General features: G+C 40.7%; 1 protein-coding gene across 1 annotated transcript in view; it reads left to right on the top strand.

The window, feature by feature from the left end:
* Positions 1–25,752, top strand: part of LOC126259410 (ankyrin repeat domain-containing protein 12-like) — a 57,686-nt gene that overhangs the window by 18,741 nt on the left and 13,193 nt on the right. Inside the window, exons 3-5 of the mRNA XM_049956188.1 lie at positions 1,627–3,203; positions 7,426–7,638; positions 21,929–22,180. Coding sequence (XP_049812145.1) covers positions 1,758–3,203; positions 7,426–7,638; positions 21,929–22,180 — 1,911 coding nt within the window. The 5' untranslated portion in view covers positions 1,627–1,757. The remainder of the gene's footprint in view (positions 1–1,626; positions 3,204–7,425; positions 7,639–21,928; positions 22,181–25,752) is intronic.

Genomic DNA, 25,752 nt, shown 5'->3' with positions numbered 1-25,752 from the left:
ACTTGAACCTTAGGCATGGAATCAGCAGCATATGATCCTGAAGTTGGCAATGGCATCTGTTGCATGAGGTCTGGAACCATTCTGTGGTATTTCTGGAGGTGGTGAAGACAAGTAGCCACTTACAGGATTTCAGCACAGCTGTTCATTTGCTGCATTGTTCCAAGGACTGATTGTATTTCTCTGTTCTGGAGCCAAGTAAACCAGAAGCTTGTCGGTACTGTGTTGATTTTGGCTACAGGTGCCTCAGTGTGCACAACAGACTGAAGACTTATATAATGACCCTGTATGGATCAAGTATGTGCTATGCACTAAAAATGGCACTTGAGTGACAGAATGTATGTGAAATGCATTTTTTAAATGTTGGATGAAATTCTTAAGACCACTGACAAATTCCAAAACTAACTTCTTTCCAGTAATCCTCAAATAATACTAGGAACCTAGTTAAAACACAAAGCAGGGAGTAGGGAAATTTTCGACAACAAAAGGAAGTAATATTGTAAAATAGATTAGACTGCCTACATGGTAGGCTATTTGTAGCAAAACTTAGGAATACTAAATCTAGCAAAGCCCAAAACAAATCTGAATGTGAACTTACAGAGACAATAATAATCAGTGGCCATGGACTCTGATTAATAATCATATGTTTCTACAGCCACTAGATTCAGACACAATGGTTGTAGAATTATCCAAAGACAACCTGAATTTGATAGCAGTAAAATATCCCAACCATACAGTAAGAGAAGGGAGCCACTTTAGTTACTGACCAAGAAAACTAGAAGGAAGGTCAGTGTATATGGTCGTTGTGCACACAGCACTCCATGGAGTCATCAATCGACCAAGAAAAGTATGCATATGAAACTTCCTGGCAGATAAAAACTGTGTGCCGGCCCGAGACTCGAACTCGGGGCCTTTGCCTTTCACAGGCAACTACCAACTGAGCACACACTGTTGCAGAGTGAAAATTTAATTATGGAAACATTGCATATATTTTTCTGGTAGGGGATAAGCAGTCTCTTGAAGTAATGATGAATGCATTATCAGCCAGCTGCAACAAATAGCTACAGCTTATGAATGAAATAAACATTTTAGACCTCATGGTTACAAACAGATCTGATCTTTCTGAGACTGATCACAGAGCTATAGATTAGCAACCATTATGCTATCGTTACTAATGACAAGACACTTGTTGCAATATTAAAAATAGTTCTGATTTCCCACCATTCACACTACATACATACAGTGCCATATTCTAGATATTTTGTTTCAGACGCTTTTCTGAATTTGGTGTCCATATTTGGTATTGGAAAGCTCTATTATTGTAGAACATTTTCTTAACGTATGCTAGTATACTTTTGATGCTTGTCTTGCTTCAGAAATCTCATCTAATCCACTGTCTCTTTTGCAATTTTGATGTTTCATAAGTCACTACTCTTTTACCTCCCACTCTTGTCTGCATTTTACACTGTAAATATTTTAATAAGAATAGGCTACCACTCACTTAAATGGAGGGGGCATCAGGCACATCAAATATAATAACCAACTGAGTCTTTTAAGTTTCTCTAATGATCAAATGTATCAGTCATATGTAATGTTGGTACTATTACACTTTTTCTTTTCCTTTTATAGGCGATATTGAAGAGGAAGACAATCGAAGAAAGAAGAGGAAAGATGGTGAGGGCAAAGTGCGCACAACAAGTGCTACTTTGGCAAGCAAAGGTATTAAGGCAGGAACTACCACAGTGGGTGGTACTAGCCAAATGGGCTGCACACCAATGGCAGGAACCGGGGCATCGATAACTCCAGAGGAAGAGTCTGAACGCTCTCCCAAGGTACCACCACTGAAGATTGTAATTCCTGCAGCCAGCACTGCAGACCAGGACCCAGGGGGTGCGCGTGGTAAAGTGGGTGTGCCACGGCAGGCACTGCCATACGTTGTGGCATCACAAGATGGTGCCGGCAGTAGTGGCAGCAGTGCTAATGCTGAGGATGCTATCAGTTCAGAGCAGTCACAGGTGCCGTCCTCTGGTGAGCAGGCCTGTACATCGACTGGCACCTCTGAGGAAGGAGTACGACCACAACGTGTGTTGCGTTCTTCCAATCGTTCTACCTCAAATGCATCATCGCCTGCTCCCAGTGGATCCTCGCCGCACCAGCCGCAACGTCAGTCTCCTCCTCCTATAACTACTTCAGACACACTCGAATCTTCATCCGGATCTGTGTCTGCAGGAATGACACTGACTTCAACATCAACAACTGTGTCACCACCGGAAAGCAGTGGTGCTCCCATTACAAGTTCCATTCTGACATCTGGTGGGGCGGTGTCAGAGCAGACAGATCGTGGCAGTAGTCCACTGTTAAATTCACAACAGCAACAACAACAGCCACAGCAACAAGAGCAGTCACAGAAGGAGGCACAGCAACAACCATCATTGCAGTCACCTCAACAGCTGCCATCGCAGCAGCAGCAGCAGCAGACATCTCCAGAACAGCTGCAACAGTCACAGCAGCAGCAGCCACCCCAGCTGCAACACATACAGCAATCTCAGCAACAGCAGCAACAACCGCAGCCACAGCAGCAGCAGCAGCAACAACAGCAGCAGCCACAACAACAATTACAGCCACAGCAGCAGCAACAACAGCCACAGCAGCAGCAGCAGCAACAACAACAACAACAACAACAACAGCAGCAGCAGCAGCAGCAGCCACAGCCGCAGTCACAGCCACAGGCACAGGCACAGCAACAATCATTGACACCACAGCAACAGCAGCAACAACAACAGCAACAGCAGCAACAGGCACAGCCATCAACGACACAGCAGCAACCACAACAACAGCAACAACAAATTCATACACAACAGACAACAACTCATCAAGAAGCTGGCTCAAATATGCCATCTTCAGTGACACAGTCAGCACCATCTTCCAGTTCAGTAGAACTGCATCCACGAAAACGCAAGATGAAGCAGAATCGTGATGCTTCCATGGCTAGCAGCAGTTCTGGAGCTGGTGTTACACCAGTAGCAGTGAGCAGCTCTAGTGGGGTGGCAGTAGGACAGGGCTCCAACTTGCAGGTGACAACTGCCGCACAGGCGTCCTCTGCTGGTTCAGATGCTTCGGACTCTGGTGGTGCTGCTCCTGACGTTCATCCACATGACCAACCTATCACCAACTGTTACCAGTTATTCCTCAATATCCGAAAACAGGTTTGTCCTATTGTTGGTTAAGTATTTACTCTGCAGAGTAATACACATATATTAGCATTCTGTAACAATGGGCAACAACAAGTTTTTAATTTTTGTGAGCATGTTCTCTGTATGTGTGATTGGTCCTTTCACTCTGTAAAGAAGGAAAAGCAAATGACATAATGGTATTAGTTTACTGTTACAGGCAGGGCATAAATTTCTTAAGGTTGTTTATTTTTTCTACTTTACATTAAAAGTTTAACTTGAGTGCCTGTCTTAGGATCATCAATAGAGTCATTCTTCACCAACAGTTACAAGATAGAAACATCACAGAGTGAAAAAGAAATTCAAATGACCTAATATTTAGAAAACAAACTGCTGGTTTTTTGTATGTTTTAAATTTTTTCATAAAACATAGCTGATTAAAATGCAAATGATTGTGTATCATATACTTTGAGAGTTGGTATCCATTTTATTTTGTCTGGGGGATATTAGGACTCCTGCTTTAACGCACCAAGTTAACATGAACAGTACACACACAGGTGTTTTTATAAATATATCCCACAAGTGTCTACAGCAATACATTTGGTAGAGTTTAAGGAAATACAGCATTTATGCACTTTCTGCATAAAAATTAGACAGTGTTAAAAGTTAAACAAAACAAGAAAATTTTAAGATATAAAATGTTGCTATGTTTTAGTGGTTTTGCCATTTGTGCTTTGAATGCAAACGCAAATCCAGACCATATTCCTTAAATCTTACTTCAGTGTAGGACAAAAGGAACCAATAATATATAATGTGATTCCATGAAAATGACAGATACTTTCAGGTATGATGGAGAAGGATAAATGTATCGGCGAACACAATCATTCGCCTGCAGGGGAACAGCAACTGCTAGTAATTAAAATTTTAGAACGGTCACAAGTTGCATGTAACTTTTTATTTAATTTTACATTTCACTTGGCCAACATGATTAGAGTGATTACCTTAAGAGCTATGAGTAGTTGTTCAACTTTTGCTATAGTAAAATATGTCTGCTCTACTGAACAAGTACTTATAGCTCTTAACATGTGAATTTTAGACCCCATATTCATTGGACAATTTTTTCTTGTTTTGCTCCATACTACCTCCTCCCAAAATAAGGAAAGCAAAGAGTTTGCAGTAGAAGAGATCCACTGTAAGAAGTATTAGAACAGTTTCAATTTGGTTGTTCCGGACCGAGGTCCCTTGGCTCAAACTGATACATTTACCCATCTCCGTCATTCGTGAAAGCCTTTAATGTCTTTGTGGAATCATCTTGTATAGGGTCAACCAGGTAACAAAAATTAGTTGACTGATGTATCTATCTGTTTTTTGTACTAGTAACTACTCTTTTGTGTGTTGTTCTGAATCATTTATTTAAACAATCATGACTACATACCATGAGCACTTGCACAAATCAATGACAATCAAATTTTAAATATGTGATAATATCCAGAGCTAGCAGCAGTGTCTTAGAGGCAGTGGAATTTTTCAACAGTAGACTTGATAGGATTGGATGTATGAGAAACTGTTTGCACGATATTCTTCTCAGTGTACATCATACATTTTGCTGATTGAAGTGTCTCACTAGAGGTTGCGGTGGGGGTTCATCTTCATGCTCTATCCTCCTGTGTCCTCTTCTTCATCACTTTCAACATTACTTTCTTGCATGCTTTTGATTATTTCTTCATCTGTTAAAGTTTAGTCCATATCACAGTTTTCCTCATTCAGCCACTTAATAACATCACCATCAGCATCAATTTCTTCTCCTCCTGGAAGGTTGTGGAACATGTCAGTGTACAAAGTAACTGATGATTCCGAGCTGACTGGCTCATCACTGTCACTCACTACTGGATACAACTTGGCTTCAATGGATGACCACAATTTTCTCCAGCTCTTCATTATGGTAGCGCTCTCCACTTTATCCCATGCTTCGGCTGCTTGGAAAACATCATCATTTATGTTAATTGCTTTCCATGCCTTCAGAGTCATTTTCACTTTCATTCAGCAGGGAGATGAGAAGTGAATGTTGATAATGACGTTTAATTGACTCCAAAATTCCCTGGTACATGGGCTGAATTAGGGCTGTCACATTGGGTGGGAGAAAGAGTGCTTGTACATGTATACCATCGGACTTTAGAGAAACATCTGAAGGATGACTGGGAGGTGGTGGTGGTTAGTGTTTAACGTCCCGTCGACAACGAGGTCATTAGAGACGGAGCGTAAGCTCGGGTTAAGGAAGGATTGGGAAGGAAATCGGCCGTGCCCTTTCAAAGGAACCATCCCGGCATTTGCCTGAAACGATTTAGGGAAATCACGGAAAACCTAAATCAGGATGGCCGGAGACGGGATTGAACCGTCGTCCTCCCGAATGCGAGTCCAGTGTGCTAACCACTGCGCCACCTCGCTCGGTGGATGACTGGGAGCATTGTCAGTTGTAAGGATAGCTTTCAGTGGAAGCTTTTTCTTCTTTAGTTATTTTCTCACTGATGGTACAGACGTTTCATGGAACCACCGAGAGAATGTTTGTCTGTCCATCCACGCTTTCTTCTGAGCACAATGTGTTGAAAAACAACATGGATGTTGGGATTTTCCAATCGCCATAAGTGGTAGTTTATGACTCCCATTTGCATTACAACACGCCATTAATGTTACATGCTGTTTCTGTTGCTTGTAACCACGAGCTTTTTTCTCGTTCTTGGCAGCTAATGTTTCTGAGGGAAGCATCTTGTAAAAGAGTCCTGTTTCATCAGCATTATACAAGGCATCAGCAGTTAAATCTTCTTCCTCTATTATCTTCCATATCCTGCTTACAAACTCATCAGCATCCTTATCGGTAGCTGAGCAAGTTTCCCTGGTGACTGTCAGCTGCCGAATGGCATGTCGTTTTTTCCAATTTGATAGCCAACCTTTGCTCACTGCAAACAAGTTACTACCACTAAGTTGTTTGTTAAATGCAGCTGCTTTTTTCTTTATAATCAGGGCACCAACTGGAATTTCTTTACTGCGTTGTTGTACGAACCATCTATAAACAGCTACGTCCAGTTCTTCATTCTCACTCTTTTGCATAACCTTCCATTTTCCTAAGTCACTATCCATTTGTGTTGTACTGTCGAATAACATCTTTCTTTTTGATGTCATAAATAGTTGCTCATCCAACATTGAACTCAGCAGCAATGGCTTTCTGCGAAGAACCTCGATTTAACTTACCTAAAATTTCGAGTTTCTGCATGAGGTCTAACGTGACGTGTTTTCTTTTAGAAGACATGATTCTGAACTGTAAAGAAAGCTACAATTTCAAATACAGTATATAAAGCATTGTTTAACTAAGCACTGTTGTGCACGATAATTCATTGTGCATGTGTTTTTGGATGTGCGCCAGATTACTGAGAGGTCGGACTACTGAGGGCCGGATTAGCAGGAGTCTAGTGTATAACGCTTCTGACCATAATGGTATTTCAGTCAAACTACTGAAATCTAGTGCTGATCTAATAGAGCACCCTTGTTACCTTTATGATCAGTTCTACATGTTTGACAAGAGTTCCTGGTATGTCTTGTTATTTTGCTAGAAATTTGGAATAGTAGGACATCTTGGGGGATTTGATGAAAATGTCTATTATCAAACAATGGGAAATCCAGGACGGAATAACAACAGTATTATGAAAAGGAAAGATTGCTACTCACCATGTAGATGAGATACTGGGTCACAGACAGACACGACAAAAAGACTGCCAGAAATGTAGAGCTTTTGGCCAAAAGGCCTTTTTCATAAGTAGGAGAACACACGTTCATCCACACAAGCTCTCTGGCCACTGATGCTGGTCTATGTCGTCAGAGACTATGGTCATGTATATGTAAGTTTTGTGTGCATGAATGTGTGTATGTTGTCTATTTTTGAAAAAGGCCTTTTGGCTGAGAACGCAATATGTATGGCAATCTTTTTGTTGCATCTGTCTGAAATTCAACATCTCCTCTATATGGTGAGTAGCAATCCTTCATTTTCATAATATTGTCATTGAACCTTATTAAAAGCTAAAGTTTAAGGGTGACCAGGATCGTTTTTAATTTTTGTGAAAGTCTTGCTAAATGTGTTAAGAGTTTTTATGTGTAGTCACAAATTTATACAAAAATCTTGTGTTTACTTCTTAAGTGTGAAAAATGATTAAATTTGTTTATTTGCATTGCATCTGAGATACTTTTAATTACATTTTGTCAAATCTAGATTGAGAGGAGAAGAAAAGGTCTCTTTCCGGTGCAGCCAAAACCACCTCAGGGTTTCAAGGACTATCTTATGAATCGTTGTACTTATCTATTGGCTGGTAATGCGTCATCTCGAATGTCAGTTCCAATGGCAAATCCACCCCAGAGTCTCAACCCTGCTATGAAGGATCTTTTTGTTGAACAAGAAAAGGAAAGGCACCGCTTGCGTATGCAGGTATGTTTGTGTTTAATCCTTTTGAATAATTTTTCCACTACCCTTAGCTACAGAGTGTGCGATTGCGTGTCTGTGTGTGCAAATGAGTGTACTTTTACTAGAAAAGCAGCAAGAGCTCAAAAGCTTGTGTATAGTGTTTCCTGTTATATGTTTATAAGTTCCCCACATCAGTCCACTGCATGTGAGTGATTGCCATTCCCTGATTTCACATATAAATCCATTCAGGAATTTTATTTTCTTACTCTTGTGGCTCTTTCTAGTTGAAATCATGTAAATTGCTTGTGTATTGTATGTCTTAAGTATAACTAACTTGCGTAGCTTACTGTGATGAGCATATTGTAACTGTGTGTGTATAGTGGGGGAGGGGGAGGGTGCCATGCATGTGTGTGTTGTTGATGAGAGAATGGAAACCAAGTGCTAGCCCATAGTCCACTTCTCTTGAATACCACCAAGGAGACCACTGTGCTAAATGTTCTCATCTGAAGAATGGATCATCTTCAACAGTGTCGTATGACCTTGTGCCATGAGACCCTGCAGAGAGGTTTTGAATTTACCTCAGTTGATCAGTGCAAATTATGTCAGGAATTTTATACAAATTATGTCAGGAATTTTATACCCCCACCTCTCATCCTCTTGTTGATTGAATATTGGTGATGAAAATGTTTGCATCACTGGTTTTCAAACTGATTATCTACATGTTGAGTGCTATTGCCCAATCATGTGTTACCAAGTTGGTTATCGACATTAGGTGTCAGAACCCCAACAAATAGGACTGTAATACATTGCATTTGTCTTCTCATTTGGAAAAATTTGTTCTATATAGAGCAAAAGTATGTTTTAAGAGTTTTCGTGTGATAAGAAATTACTGCGTTAGCGTCAGATTATGGATAAATAAGATGGAGACAGTGGTGATATGATACAGTTCTGCAGAGCACAAAAGATTCTATCATTTTTTACAAGCTGAAAATTTTGTTTTAATCATTGTGAATGGAGGACAGTGACAAATGGTTAATATATGTGGAAATTACAGTCTATCTTTGGGCAGATCACAAAAGTTCAATAATTACAGCTTGGTGCAGGATGATTATGTTAAAGAATTTCTTTGCCTGTTCATGTTTTCCAACAAAACTGATGCATGTTTGGTGTAGGTGTGTTGAATTGTTAAGAAATTCTCTGTTTGAGCCTCTCCAACCAAATACATTTATCAGATAAGGAATAGATATAGTGAACTACAGTAATCTTGAATGTGGAGGAAAACAACCTTATAAAGTGAAAGGCGGCAACAAACAGGTTGAAGTCTTAACAATTGGTGAGAATATTACTTGAGGGAGATAGGCAGCTGTATGTCTTAAAATGTTAAAAGATGATTTTGCTTTCTTAAAAATGCCTCTGCAACTATTTCAGAAACATATGTATAAATATTGTGCTTGTAGTTAGGTTTATTGCTATTCCCTGCATCAAGAACTGAATACCTATATGTACCTTAAAAAGAAGCATAGTATTCTTAAGCACAGTTACATGGCAGGCAGGAAGTGAGAGACTAGATGTAACTACATGTTCCATTATGATGTCCATATGACATGGAAGCTTCTGGCAGAATGTACTTATCTTTTGAGGTGAAGATATATAAACAAATCCATGGCATGGCCACGAGCACCCACATGGTGCCCTCTTATGCCAATCTGTTTACAAGCCATCTAGAGGAAACATTCCTTGCCTCCCAAAACCCCAAACCCTTTGTCTCTTTCTGGTTCATTGACAATATCTTCATGATCTGGACCCAGGGCCAAGACACCCAGTCCTCAATTCTCCACAGCCCCAACACTTTCTCTCTCACCTGCTCAGCATGCCTGGACATTGACCTCCACCTCTCTGATGATTCTACCCATAATTTTGTTCATATCAATCCCACTAACCATCAACAGTACCTGCCCAGGGGTGGCACATATGCAGTGATGAGAATGCCCTCGCCCAGTGTGCTGAAGGTCTTGTTGAGATTTTCAGACAGGCAGTATCCCCCTAACCTAGTCCACAAGCAGACAGCAGCCTCAGATACCTGTAATCCTCCCATCACCACCAATAACCAGCTGAAAAGTACTTCTTACTCATCACATAATGCCACACCAGACTAGAGCAACTGAACCAGGGCTTCAGGTGTCTGTCATCATGCTTGGAAGTCCTTAGCACCCATCCTAAAATGGTATTCTACTACGTACTCGGCCTACACAATATCGTAGTCCGTACCTGTGCTACACTTGCTCCCACCCCCTTGCCACATGGTCACATCCATGTGGAAGGCCCATGTGTGCAAGACATGTCAGATTCACCATCCAGCACATCCTACTCTTGTCTCATCACAGGCTGATCCTATTCCATCAGAGGCTCGGCCATGTGTGAAAGCAGCTATGTCATACAGCAGCTGTGCTGTAGTTTTTGCACAGCATTTTATGTGAGAATGACCTTGAACAAACTGTCCACATGAATGAATGGCCACTGCTAAACTGTTGCCAAAAGCAGGCTGGACCAACCAGTGGTACATCATACGCTGAGCGCAACACGCTTGATTTCAGTGGCTACTTTAAAACTGGTTCTATCTCGATCCTCCCCTTCACCTCGCAGAGGGCTCACAACTCTTTCATGAGTACACATGTGGTGGGTGTGGAGCCTCAAGCTACTATAGCATTTACTTCCTTTTTTGTGCTGCAATCTATCATCTCTGACTGTTCTACTACTTTTATTCTGTAACTCATGGTAACAGACTTTTATGTTAAACCAGCTATTTCTTTAGGTTCTCCTTTCTTTCATTTACATCTTTATCCATTTACATTGTCAAATTTTTCAGCTGAAGTAATTTTTTGTCCCCTTTTGGGTTTAACTTAACTTTTTTCTTTTTTCCTATCATGTGGATCAAATAGAGAAGGGCACCTTAAAATAGCATCAACCAATGTCAAAGTCCCTCTACACAAAATAACTACATACTTAAATATGTGCTTACCAACCAACCCTGGAGCTAGCCCCGTGTGGTGTAGTTGTTACGTACCCTTTCAGTAAAGCCCCCTGAAAACACAGGAATCACACTTCGAATGCCAGAGCTGCTAGCTCCTCATGCATCCCAAGGAGTAGTTGCCCTTCATCTTGGGGTACCAACATTCCTAGCAACAGCCATTGTGACAGATGTTCTTCACTGCAGCTGGATAGCACCTTTGGGCAGAGCCCTTAATAGGAGTAGGTGGCCTCAGGGCGGATGTTTTGCACATGAAATGCATCAGACTAAAACAATGTAATGGCCATACTGACCTGGCTGTCTCAACAGATATAAATATTACAGTGTGGACAGCTGCAATCCAATTGCTTTGCCTACCCTGGCTGCTCTATGGAAAGAGGGACAGGCCAGAAGACTGGTAATAAATAAATAAATAAATAAAACCAATTTATCCAGTAGCTGGTGTGTACTTGTGAAGGAAATGTCCACCAAGGAAAAATTAAAGTTGTGATGTATAGGGTGACATGGAACATTACATCCCACTGCTCATGAGATGTTTTTGATGCTTATGTTTCTGATACATTGCCACCCCACACCATGACAGACCCAAAATGTGGAAACTGTGGAAGATTACTTCACAAAGGTCATCCTTGTGGTTCAACAGCATTTGCATGTGATTTGTATAGAAAACCATCCCCGCAATTCATGTTTGCCCAGTAATTCAAAAATGAAGAGGTGGACCATCTGTCATATACTGAGTCAAGGGAAAAATATGAACACCTGCATCGTGTTGACATTATAACAAATTATCCACAGGTCACAGTTGTCACCCCACCTACCTCAACTTTAACAAAACTGCTATAGACTGAGAATGTGCAACCAAAATAAAAAACTTGGCTTCCATTCTTAAAGAGCCAGCAGAAGCCTCATAGCAGAAGGCATCTGATATCCCTCTGACAGCACAGGAGAGGAAGACCCACTCTACAACTACTTCATCTCAAGATATAACTGATGTAAAATCCGATACTAGGCACTGGTTTAAAAAGACTGATGTACAGCCAAATACTAGTCAGTGGTTAAGAGGTACCAAACTGTGAAAAAACGCAGAAGAAACAGCAAAAAAAAAGAAACTGGAGGAAAAGGACAGGAAAAGAAGGGAGTAAAGAACCAGTTTATCAGTTCTGGTGGAATCGGAACTCTCCTTGACAGCAGAAGAATCTATGGACACTATGCCAACCACACAGGAGACACTGGAAAACGCTGCTGATAAACATCTTTGGTGATCACACTGACAACTTTTCAACAATTTTGTAGTGGAATTGCCATGGTTACTCTCACTAGCTGAAATAAATCCAACACTTAATCACAGACTTTCCCACAGTATGTAATAGCAATACAAGAATCGAAACTTATAGAAGACTATCTTCCTAATAATAGAGGAAATAACAAATATCGCAAAATAGAAAAAAAAAACCTGGAATGAGCATATGGAGATGTATGAACACTAGTAAACTAAACACTTTCACTGGACTAATATGTATAAACCCTATATTTAAAGCAATAGCCATTAGAATACAATTGAGCATAGTGATGAAAATCTGTAACAACTATATTCCTCCTGACTGAGATATTGCGTACAGAGAGATGGAAGATATACACTCCTGGAAATTGAAATAAGAACACCGTGAATTCATTGTCCCAGGAAGGGGAAACTTTATTGACACATTCCTGGGGTCAGATACATCACATGATCACACTGACAGAACCACAGGCACATAGACACAGGCAACAGAGCATGCACAATGTCGGCACTAGTACAGTGTATATCCACCTTTCGCAGCAATGCAGGCTGCTATTCTCCCATGGAGACGATCGTAGAGATGCTGGATGTAGTCCTGTGGAATGGCTTGCCATGCCATTTCCACCTGGTGCCTCAGTTGGACCAGCGTTCGTGCTGGACGTGCAGACCGCGTGAGACGACGCTTCATCCAGTCCCAAACATGCTCAATGGGGGACAGATCCGGAGATCTTGCTGGCCAGGGTAGTTGACTTACACCTTCTAGAGCACGTTGGGTGGCACGGGATACATGCGGACGTGCGTTGTCCTGTTGGAACAGCAAGTTCCCTTGCCGGTCTAGGAATGGTAGAACGATGGGTTCGATGACGGTTTGGATGTACCGTGCACTATTCAGTGTCCCCTCGATGATCACCAGTGGTGTACGGCCAGTGTAGGAGATCGCTCCCCACACCATGATGCTGGGTGTTGGCCCTGTGTGCCTCGGTCGTATGCAGTCCTGATTGTGGCGCTCACCTGCACGGCGCCAAACACGCATACGACCATCATTGGCACCAAGGCAGAAGCGACTCTCATCGCTGAAGACGACACGTCTCCATTCGTCCCTCCATTCACGCCTGTCGCGACACCACTGGAGCCGGGCTGCACGATGTTGGGGCGTGAGCGGAAGACGGCCTAACGGTGTGCGGGACCGTAGCCCAGCTTCATGGAGACGGTTGCGAATGGTCCTCGCCGATACCCCAGGAGCAACAGTGTCCCTAATTTGCTGGGAAGTGGCGGTGCGGTCCCCTAAGGCACTGCGTAGGATCCTACGGTCTTGGCGTGCATCCGTGCGTCGCTGCGGTCCGGTCCCAGGTCGACGGGCACGTGCACCTTCCGCCGACCACTGGCGACAACATCGATGTACTGTGGAGACCTCACGCCCCACTTGTTGAGCAATTCGGCGGTACGTCCACCCGGCCTCCCGCATGCCCACTATACGCCCTCGCTCAAAGTCCGTCAACTACACATACGGTTCACGTCCACGCTGTCGCGGCATGCTCCCAGTGTTAAAGACTGCGATGCAGCTCCGTATGCCACGGCAAACTGGCTGACACTGACGGCGGCGGTGCACAAATGCTGCGCAGCTAGCGCCATTCGACGGCCAACACCGCGGTTCCTGGTGTGTCCGCTGTGCCGTGCGTGTGATCATTGCTTGTACAGCCCTCTCGCAGTGTCCGGAGCAAGTATGGTGGGTCTGACACACCGGTGTCAATGTGTTCTTTTTTCCATTTCCAGGAGTGTAATTAAACAGTTGTCTGTGTCTTTCATTTTACTAGCAGATTTCAGTGCTCTTAGTCACATAATAAGAATTAGATGATAACTAGTAGAGGACAACTACTAAAGATTTTTTTAAAGTCCACCCTTCTGATTGAGGTTTCAGGGACTTCAGCCATTCACTAATGTAATAAAATAGAACACTACAGCCATCCTTACAATGTTATTTATTATATGGTTGACAATTTCTGTGCTTCAGTACACCATCTTCAGGCTTTAACTGATGCTGAGGGGGTTCACTCGAATCGTATGCAGGATTCATCAGTGGCCAACATCTGTGAACACGATGATTGGCAACACAACATCGTTGTTACAGGTAGTCTGTGAAAACCAGTTCGTAGATGTGATTAGAGTTAACCCCCTCAGCATTAGTTAAGGCCTGAAAATGGTTTACTGAAGTGCTGAACGTGGTAGCCATGTAATAAATAATATAACAACATTGTAAGAACAGCAGAAGGTATTCCATTTCATTACATAACTACTAAAGAGATTATTCTCAGTTTTTAATATCTGCCTAATAAATTCAAGAGCCCCCAACACGTTTCAGCACCAAGTGTGGTTCCTGCTCTGCAATAGATTTGACAGTCTGCAGTCCTAACCTTACACCTACAATCCAGTGGAATGTTCATGACTGCCTTTGTGACACTGATTGTGTACCATTTTGGTCAGTGCAAAGAGCCAATAGGAACTTTAATACTGCTAAAGTCACCCGTCACAGTAATACAGAGAAGATCAATCAAGTAGTGGAAGATGCAACAGAAACTATCATCCAAGCTGTAAACACTATCATACCATTTTCTTCAGGACCTCTGCCTTCAGAGAACAGTGGAGGGCTCTTATTACTACATAGGCCCCACCCCTCTACCGAAAATTTAATTTTATTCAAGAGATCAAAGGTAAAAACACATTACTTAGTGAAACAAAGGATGAAAGAATGTTGGGAATGATGTTTCTTCTATAACAGCACGTGTCCTGACTTCACAGTGTGGTCCAAATTACAGCAGATTAGCGAACTTCAATACAGTAATAAGACCTCAGCGAATCCTTGACAGGGGGAAATTAACATCAGTTCCTCTGACAGTACCGAACTTCTAGCAATATATTATGCAGAAATGTTGGCCCCCACAAATTACCATTCTAGTTTCACTCAACATCACCTTTTAAAAGAACATAGTAATATTTCTTTAACTTAACAAACCTGGTGTCCTACAATGCCTTCTTTACAGCCTGGGAAATAAATAAAGCTTTAAAACAATATAGAGATATGTCTGCAGTACCAGATAACATCAGTAATCAAATGCTACATCATCTTAGTAAAAATAGTAAAAAGTCTAGTCTAAAATTTTTTAACATGATGATACGGCAAGACATGGAATCCCTTGCAACCGAGAGAGAGTATCACAATACCTATAGCAAAACCAGGGAAAGATAAAAAGAAAAAGTCATAGGTTGATCAACTTAACATAACACTTGGATAAACTGTAAGAAAAGATGGTTAATGTGAATATTTGTTGGTGTTTGGAATCTAGAAATCTTCTTTCCTCATTCCAGTGTGAATTCTAAATATTTTGAACTACCAGCAATCATATCATGCTGGAGTTTGCATTTAGAGAGGTCTTTGTGCAGTATTGACATTTGACTGCAGTATTTTCTGATTTACACAAGGTGGCAGCATCATATTTTATCAATCTGCACAAGTGAAGTTTTCATTAATATTTGCCTGCCTTCATACAAAACTTTTTATCATTTAGCCTATATACAGTCAGTGTGGACATGATCCTCAGTAACCGCTATGTGCAGGAAAATGGAGACCCACAGAGATCTGTTTTAAATGTCACAGTTTTGCAATTGCAATAAATGATGTAGTAGATGCAGTTGGACATAGTCACACCAGCATTATATGTTGATGATCTTTGTTTATATTATAGCTCTGTATTTTTAAGAACAGCAGAATGTGAACCACAGACAGCTATATAGAAGACACAAAAATGGATGCAAAACCATTGATACCATTTCTTGCTAGTTAAAGCATGCATCATGCATTTTTGTGCACTACGGACTACACATCCTCATCCGGAATTATACCGTGAAATCCAACTTCTGGAAGTAGTGGACAGTGCCATTTTCTAGGACTCCTACTTTCTTTTTTCCAAATAAATTTACATGGTCACTGCACATAAAACACATAAAGACTTAATGAATGAAGAAATTAAATACTCTCTGTGTCCTCGGCAACAGTTCCTGGGGAGACGAATTGAAGTTTTATTAGTGTTTTATAAAGGGCTTATTTTATCGCATTTAGGATTATGGAAGTATTGTTCATAGGTCAGTAGCACCATCCATCCTAGATATATTAGACCCTGCCCACCACACTGGAATCATTTCATAAATGGAGCTTTCAAAATTAATCCAGTTGATAGCCTTCTTGTAGGAGTTGGAATACCACCCCTGGAAACATTATTTAATTTGCACTCACAATTAATCATATGCCAAACCACCTGTGTAATCCCATTTTGTTTCACAATCCAATTACTCATGAACTGCCTTAGAACAAGGCAACCAACACCAGTGCACCTGGAAGACCTCTGCTGAGAATCCCCTGAGAACTTCAACTTCCTCTGATTACCTGTGTGCAATACTCAAATCGCAAATTGCTCCATGGTATTTCCTCCTATCTGTAGTAAGGAAGAACCTACCATGGGATACCAGAGACAATATAACTCTAATGCTGTATTGCTGTGCCTTTTATTCAGCCATTCAAGGGTATCCATATTTTAATCTCCTTTCACTGACGGATCCAAAGATAATGAACTAGCCGGCTATGCATACATACAAAATTGTAATCGAAAATGTCCTCTATAAAAAGAATGTGGTATTCATACCACAGAGTTAATAGCAATACATAGAGCACTACAAAAAATATAACTACATCAGTGCATTGAAAACCATAAATGAGAGCTTTTCAAAACATCCATTGGTCTCTGGATGCTGAGTCATATGAGCTTTACAGGTAATGAGCTGCCTGAAAAAATTAGTCAGGAAACAATGGGGATGGAAACACTTGAAGTAGATAATCCAAGTGCTGACTTAAGGACACACAATCCGTGACACATCCTGAAGAAAAGGGAAGACATATGACAAGATAGTACATGCTCCAATAAACCAGGACAATCAAAAGTGTGCTTGTATATGCTGTCTAATCTTGAACAAGGTCCTTTTAGCCAAAAGCTTAATTGTTTGACAGTCCCCCATTGTGTGTATCTGCAAATCATCACCTCCACTATATAGTGATCAGCAATCCATCCTTTTCATATAGTGGTGATGCTAAGTTGCAAATAGGTGAAACAAAAAGGGTATCAAACATGTAAGCTTTCAGCCAGAAGCCCCGTCACCATAAACAGACAACATACATCACCAACTTTGACCTCAGTATGTGAAAATATTTTGTTGGCACCCAACTACTTAGGGAGAAATGATCATCATAGCAAAATAAGAGAAATCCTTTGGCTTATTCTGATAAAGTTATAAAAAAAGTTGACAAATAATCACAATATTTGTATAATAAGACCTTGGCATATATGACAAATAGGTCAGGTGGAAAGATTCTAATAACCACACAAGTGAATTAATTCTAATTGTGAAGTGCACAGTGATTATTGTGATGTTAACTAAAAAGCAGATAGTACTCCAGGAGGGAATAAATACATTGCATCTGTGGTCAGAGTTCAAAGCAGGCTGTTCATTGAATTAAAAATGCAAGTCTTTAAAGTGAGCTTGAAGTGATTCAGATTTTATGAAATGACTTTAATTTCTCTGTGTATCATCTCATGGTTGCAAATCATTTTACCATAGTATTGCAGGTGGATACTGCTCCAGTATCAGTCATCAGTGGCACTAACAATCTTGTCCAATAACAATGTCAGATCAGCCCAAAATTTCTCTAAATCTCTCGATACGTGAGCTCTGATGGCAGCAGGCCATCAGTGGACAAGTCTGAAATGAAGTCCAGGATGAAGCTCAAGATGAAATCTAAAATAAAGTGATTCCTGATTGAATGTTTTCAAAAAGGAAAACTTGCATTGCTGCATTTCTTACTGTGTTCAGATTGGCTGGGCTTTGGATCTTCCAAGTGCCAACTGGTAAAATTGCTCCTTAGAACACACTGGTCCCCTTACATGGGCTATACACTGAACTTATCTGTATAACCTCTTATTTATTTACTTTAGTTAACCCATGTTATTTTCATATCACATAAACATTTGGTTTTTGTGAAATCAAACAAGGCTAGCAGTTTCTCATGCCTTCACAGACCCATAAACTGTGTGTCTCCTTTCCATTTTCAAGATGTTTATCTGTGGCATCCAGTGCTTTACGGAGATAAACTCAGCTTCCTACTTTTGTGCACAAAAGTGCCTTCTGCTAAAACTGTTCCTTTTCTTTTCACTGTCCTGGGTTGTAAAACATTTTTCAGCAGGGGCTTGCATCACAGGAGATCCTATCTATGTTCATTCATGATGCTTTGGATGCCCCAATGCAGCAATACAAAGAGCTGTTACCTGAGGGCTATTGACCTGCACCTTCCTCAGGTAACCTTCAATGAAATGGCTCTGTGCGCGGTGGCCTACTTTCACTCCTTTGGCAGCCTGTGTGCTTCTGCACCATCCAGAATGCTTTCCATACTCTCGCGTATACAAGGCATGCAAATTCAAACCAAGAGTAACTGAAGAGTAAGGTTACATTAGTCAGCTGCCAACAGTCACTAGTACTGAGAGTCATCCATATTACTTGGTGTCAATTAAATAGTGTGATCAAGTGGGTCTTTCATTATGAATTTACATACATTGTGTGACTGTTACTGGAAGAATGGTCACATTAACAATAGCAGTATTGCATGTTTACAGTTTTTCCATATAAGATACACAAGCTTAGAGATCTTGTCCCTTGACACTCTAACCAACTGCTTTAAAGAGGGGAAATTCTAAAAAATTTTACTCTCTTTTTCCTGAAACATATTTATTTCAGGAAGTTATACCTATTGAATAGAGTGTTTGTTTACTTTCTAAAATTTTTAAAAATACTTAACAAATAAATGTCTGTATAGTAGTATTCAGTGAGCTTTGGGATAAACCATAATACTTGTACCTGTACAGTTCTTATATTTATCTTATGCACAACGTTGTTCTTTGTAGGATTTCTTGAAGAAAGACAGCAAACACAAAGTACATTACAGATTTTACAATAACACTGTTTCTTTGCTCACATATTTCACCTGAACGGCCCTTATGTTGAAGCAAGTATTGACATACATTGTTACGATCCTTGTTTATGTGCCTATTTATTACTCAGTCTCTCCTCTGTGTGGTATACGGCAATTGATTATCATTACTCTTTCTGTTGTTTTAGTTTTTCCATGTGCTACATTTAGCATTGGTGTAGTGAAAAGGGAGAGTTATTAAAACACACATTACATTCATTTAACACTCCATTAGAAAGGTGGACCCTACACCATCAACACAAAGGTGGGGTGCAGTACACCCCAATGCCTACAATGATGCTGTCTCTCTAATTTTCCATGTAAGATCTCTACCACTTTGTTGTTTTATGTTTCTTTCTTTTTCACACTTTATTATAGCTTCAGAACATTTTAAAATGAACAAATTCGGTTTCTTGATAACATGTTACAACGAACACATTAGCATTTGCTTAATAAATTCAACATACAATTAATGCCCAACTTCTATATTTGTGCCTGTTTTCATTTTCACAATGGTCTTGGAGTCATTTGGCAGGTGCATCAGGTACAGGGACACAGTCGGGACACATGAAAGTCGCATGTTCAGTGAGATAAATGTACTTGACCACAGGCTTTGCATATGTAATTCGTCTTTCTGTCCTTCTTGTGGCCGCATAGCCCACACCTGGAATTCTTCTTCATCTTTTTTGGCAAGGAGGTGTCACGGCTTGGCTGCTGGAACTAGGAACGAATTCTTCGAGGTGCTACTCCAGCAGTTTTGGAAGGCACCCTGAATTCCTCCTGGTGCTTGTAAATATGACCTCGAAGAAGGGCAAGGGTGAGGGTTTTGAGGAACTGTGGACATATAAGGGTTGACCAAGGCAAGTTGCAGTTTGGATCACTTGTGCATTGATTCCAGCGATGTTGAGTAGCGAGAAGAAGATCCTGGGTGGCAATCTTCTGCACAATCATCTCACGTCGAAAGTTCCACACAACTGATCAATGGTGTTGATATCATCTTTGGTATTATTGCAGTAGGTAATCACCTCAGGTTGCTTCTTGTCCCCAATCAATTCATGTGTATTATGATCATGGTGAAAGGGGGAGAGAAGAATCACAAACTTTTATTTTTTTCGTTTTTCAGTAACGAGGTGATCTGGTTACTGAAACCGAACATGCTGCTGCAGACTGGGCAGCCAGTGTCTCAGTGAATGCCTTAGGCATTTCTTGTTTCGTTTTCCTAACCATTCCAGCTAGGGTCATCTTGTGCTTGCATAGGAGTGTAATGGGCATTGGAATGCTGGTTTACCAGTTGTCCATTGTTAGATCTCGACTCAATCCAGATATGTTGGTTATGAGGCATTCAATCACATCAGATGGGGACTTCGTCTTGTGGAGAGCTGAATCAGGTTGCTTTCTGACATACACCTGCGTGCAAGAGGTGCACATGGCAAAGATCTTGATGACTTATTTGGCCGGCTTTGTCGGGATGTATTGAATGAAAGAGCATAGGCCATGGAAACTCGCCATTTTCTTGTTGATCATAATGTTGCTACTGAGTATGTAACTGTTTTGGGAGTTCTTGTTGAACTGGTTGAAGACTTCACAGAGTTTATACTGCCTGAGATCATCAAACCTGAGACAGTGCATGAGGAATCTGACTCGAGTCATGGTATCGTCAGGGGGAAGACCTCAACACCAGTTCCATCGGTGGCCCAGAAGCTTTCCAGCTTCATTCACCCAGCTCTGAGTTCCCCCATTAGGTAGAGAAGCCTGAGGAGAGCCATGACCTCAGGTTTGTCCATCTTCCTGTACAGGCTATCTGTCGTGGTTTTGTAGTCTTTGGAACATATCTTCTTGTTGATGCAGTTAATGATGATCTGGACAATCTCTAGTGTAATGAAAAGACCAAGGGCTTCCTCAGAAGCCTTTGCATTCCTTGCATTTCTCATTAGTCCAGGAACTTCTTGGATGATATTCTGAGGTTCTAACCTTCCACATGCCTGGAGGATTCTTCATCCACCTGGTGACACCATCCTTTCCGAGGTAGAAGTTGTCCCATTTGATATGATCCTCTAGATTCTTGGCTTCCTCCTACTCCTCTCCTCCACGTTTTGCAGTAGCTTCTACAGTCTAGTGCTTTCCCAACCATACAATGACATGTAAAATATAATGTAATATGCATTGTAATATATTATAATCAAATAATTATAATGCAAGAGTTGCCCAGTTATAAAACAATTGTTATTTACATTGAAAAGTACAAGATTATTGTGTCACCAATGTATTGTGATATAGTGTTAAGGGCCTACAAAGCATCTGTCACTACCTAGGGTGTAGCAGTACTGAAAATCCAGGCAACAATTATGGAAAGCTGGGGTGCAGTAAACCCAAACAGAGAGAACAAAGATGTTTACTGTCAAGTTATAGCACACGAATGAGGAAAATGCATTGAGCGCACTTGGGTAAATGCCATTGACAGCTATTCAGAACCTCAGCAGTGCCCATGCCTCCATCTCGACGTTATACATGAAAGTATGGCCGGTGAGGTCTACTGTGCCCCGGCTTTCTACTGTAGGGTTAAGTTCTGTTATTTGGTAGTAGGCTGCTAGTGCACCAATTTCCACTGAGGTTGCTGCGGAACAGTCAGGAAAAGTAGGTGTAGTAATACTGTTAAAAGCACCGCGCAGAGAGAGAGAGAGAGAGAGAGAGAGAGAGAGAGAGAGAGAGAGAGTCTACCTGTCTTTCTATTCAAGCACTAAAGACAAAATACATTTTTGATTCACATTTCTCCTCTTTTGCATTTCCAGTCTGTAAATAGTTTATATACTAGCTGAACTTAATATTTGTTTTTACATGACTACATATGTGGAATAAACATCAATTTATGGCACCTTTCTTGTATTTAACTGTTTTTTCAGCCATCATCAGATTTCCCAACATACCTGATTTTCTGTTGCAGCATGTTATAGAAAAGGAGAAGCTAGTACTTTCAGTTGAGCAAGAAATTCTGCGTGTACATGGACGGGCTGCACGTGCCTTAGCAAATCAATCCTTGCCATTCTCTGTCTGCACTATTCTCAAGGATGAAGAAGTCTACAATGTCATCACACCTGAACAGGAGGAGAAGGATCGCAATGCACGCTCACGCTACAATGGACGTCTTTTCCTCAGTTGGTTGCAAGATGTTGATGATAAATGGGAGAAAATAAAGGTCAGTTGCTTGATAAATCAATTTTTGACTGTTTAAAAAAATATCAACTACACATGTTCTTAAACTATGCAGATGAATGTGTAGCATAAATTTTAAGGCAACTGGTAATATAATATAATTGTCCTGATTTGCTTTTGTGACTAGGAGATTGATTTCTTATGGTTCTAATATACTTATCTAGTAACCTGAATCAGGTAGAAGAATTCTGGTACAGATACACTTCTTTTGCTGAATTATCTAATTTCTTTGCATTTCATAAGAGGAAGTAGTTTTTGTTAAACCTGTCTGCAGATGTATGGCACAATCCTGTTAAGGAATGACTGTCTTGCAGTATCTGATCTAGTTAAAACTGCAGTTGTTTTAGTAAAAATTCACATTGTATGTGTACGGTTGGCTTGTTTGTTTGCTCAGAAAAGACAGTATGTCACAATAGATCTCATTCCCTGTCCCACTTCCATCCCTGGCACACACCAAGTACTTGTACTAAATTTTATCCAGTTGCCACAGACCTGTGTCTGGAGCTGATTCAAAACAAAGATATACATAATCTGAAAACGGCCTTATTAGTGTATGGTATACTCTTACTCCAATGTCTGCAGCTCCTTCAAGAGCCATTCTGAGCTGAAACTGTGCCTCTGGCACAGAACTGCTAAAGATCCCTCCCCTCCCACTCCTTCTTTCCATTAGTAGTAGCAGTAGTAGTAGTAGTAGTAGTAGTAGTAGTTGTTGGTAGTAGTAGTTGTAGTTGTAGTGGTCTTCAGTCCAGAGACTGGTTTGATGCATCTCTCCATGCTACTCTATCCTGTGCAAGCTTCTTCACCTCTCAGTACCTACTGCAACCTACATTCTTCTGAATCTGCTTAGCGTGTTCATCTCTTGGTCTCCCTCTGCGATTTTACCCTCCACGCTGCTCTCCAATGCTAAATTGGTGATCCCTTGATGCCTCAGAACATGTCCTACCAACCGGTCCCTTCTTCTAGTCAAGTTGTACCACAAATTTCTCTTTTCCCCAATTCTATTCAATACCTCCTCATTAGTTATGTGATCTACCCCTCTGATCTTCAGCATTCTTCTGTAGCACCACATTTCGAAAGCTTCTATTCTCTTCTTGTCTAAACTATGTATCGTCCACGTTTCACTTCCATACATGGGTACACTCCATACAAATACTTTCAGAAATGACTTCCTCACACTTAAATCAATACTCGATGTTAACAAATTTCTCTTCTTCAGAAATGCTTTCCTTGCTATTGCCATTCTACATTTTATATCCTCTCTACGTCACATTTTATATCCTCTCTACGTCGATGATCATCAGTCATTTTGCTTCCCAAATAGCAAAACTCATTTACTTCTTCAAGTGTCTCATTTACTAATCTAATTCCCTCAGCATCACCCGACTTAATTCGACTACATTCCATTATCCTCGTTTTGCTTTTGTTGATGTTCATCATATATCTTCCTTTCAAGACACTGTCCATTCTGTTCAACTGCTCTTCCAAGTCCTTTGCTGTCTCTGACAGAATTACAATGTCATGAATGAACCTCAAAGTTTTTATTTCTTTTCCATGGATTTTAATACCTACTCAAAATTTTTCTTTTGTTTCCTTTACTGTTTGCTCAATATACAGATTGAATAACATTGGGGAGAGGCTACAATCCTGTCTCACTTCCTTCCCAACCACTGCTTCCCTTTCATGCCCCTCGACTCTTATAACTGCCATCTGGTTTCTGTACAAATTGTAAATAGCCTTTCGCTCCCTGTATTTTACCCCTGCCACCTTCAGAATTTGAAAGAGAGTATTCCAGTCAACATTGTCAAAAGCTTTCTCTAAGTCTACAAATGCTAGAAACGTAGGTTTGCCTTTCCTTAATCTTTCTTCTAAGATAAGTCGTAAAGTCAGTATTGCCTCACGTGTTCCAATATTGCTATGGAATCCAAACTGATCTTCCCCGATGTCGGCTTCTACCAGTTTTTCCATTCGTCTATAAGGAATTCGTGTTAGTATTTTGCAGCTGTGACTTATTAAACTGATAGTTCGGAAATTTTCACATCTCTCAACACCTGTTTTCTTTGGGATTGGAATCATTATATTCTTCTTGAAGTCTGAGGGTATTTCGCCTGTCTCATACATTTTGCTCACCAGGTGGTAGAGTTTTGTCAGGACTGGCTCTCCCAAGGCTGTCAGTAGTTCTAATGGAATGTTGTCTACTCCCGGGGCCTTGTTTCGACTCAGGTCTTTCAGTGCTCTGTCAAACTCTTCACGCAGAATCGTATCTCCCATTTCATCTTCATCTACATTCTCTTCCATTTCTATAATATTGTCCTCAAGTACATCGCCCTTGTATAGACCCTCTATATACTCCTTCTACCTTTCTGCTTTCCCTTCTTTGCTTGGAACTGGATTTCCATCTGAGCTCTTGATATTCATACAAGTGGTTCTCTTTTCTCCAAAGGTCTCTTAAATTTTCCTGTAGGCAGTATCTATCTTACCCCCTAGTGAGATAAGCCTCTACATCCTTACATTTGTCTTCTAGCCATCCCTGCTTAGCCATTTTGCACTTCCTGTCGATCTCATTTTTGAGACGTTTGTATTCCTTTTTCCCTGTTTCAATTACTGCATTTTTATATTTTCTCTTCTCATCAAATAAATTCAATATATCTTCTGTTACCCAAGGATTTCTACTAGCCCTCGTCTTTTTACCTATTTGATCCTCTGCTGCCTTCACTATTTCATCTCTCTCAGCTACCCATTCTTCTTCTACTGTATTTCTTTCCCCCATTCCTGTCAATTGTTCCCTAATGCTCTCCCTGAAACTCTCTACAACCTCTGGTTCTGTCAATTTATCCAGGCCCCATCTCCTTAAATTCCCACCTTTTTGCAGTTTCTTCAGTTTTAATGTACAGTTCATAACCAATAGATTGTGGTCATGAGTCCTCATCTGCCCCTGGAAATGTCTTACAATTTAAAACCTGGTTCCTAAATCTCTGTCTTACCATTATATAATATATCTGAAACCTTCCAGTATCTCTAGGCCTCTTCCATGTATACAACCTTCTTTCATGATTCTTGAACCAAGTGTTAGCTATGATTAAGTTATGCTCTGTCCAAAATTCTATCAGGCGGCTTCCTCTTTCATTTCTTACCCCCATTCCATATTCACCTACTACATTTCCTTCTCTTCCTTTTCCTACTATCAAATTCCAGTCACCTATGACTATTAAATTTTTGTCTCCCTTCACTATCTGAATAATTCCTTTTATCTCATCATACATTTCATCAATCTCTTCATCTGCGGATCTAGTTGGCTTATAAACTTGTACTACTGTGGTAGGTGTGGGCTTCGTGTCTATCTTGGCCATAATAATGCGTTCACTATGCTGTTTGTAGTAGCTTACCCGCACTCCTATTTTTTATTCATTATTAAACTTACTCCTGAATTACCCCTGTTTGATTTTGTATTTATAACCCTGTATTCACTTGACCAGAAGTCTTGTTCCTCGTGCCATAGAACTTCACTAATTCCCGCTATACCTAACTTTAACCTATCCATTTCCCTTTTAAAATTTT

The sequence above is a fragment of the Schistocerca nitens genome, chromosome 5 (assembly GCF_023898315.1).
Source record: "Schistocerca nitens isolate TAMUIC-IGC-003100 chromosome 5, iqSchNite1.1, whole genome shotgun sequence".
In the NCBI taxonomy this organism is placed as follows: domain Eukaryota; kingdom Metazoa; phylum Arthropoda; class Insecta; order Orthoptera; family Acrididae; genus Schistocerca; species Schistocerca nitens.
The sequence above is the reverse complement of the archived record's forward strand: the minus strand, read 5'-3'. Positions and strand labels throughout refer to the sequence as shown.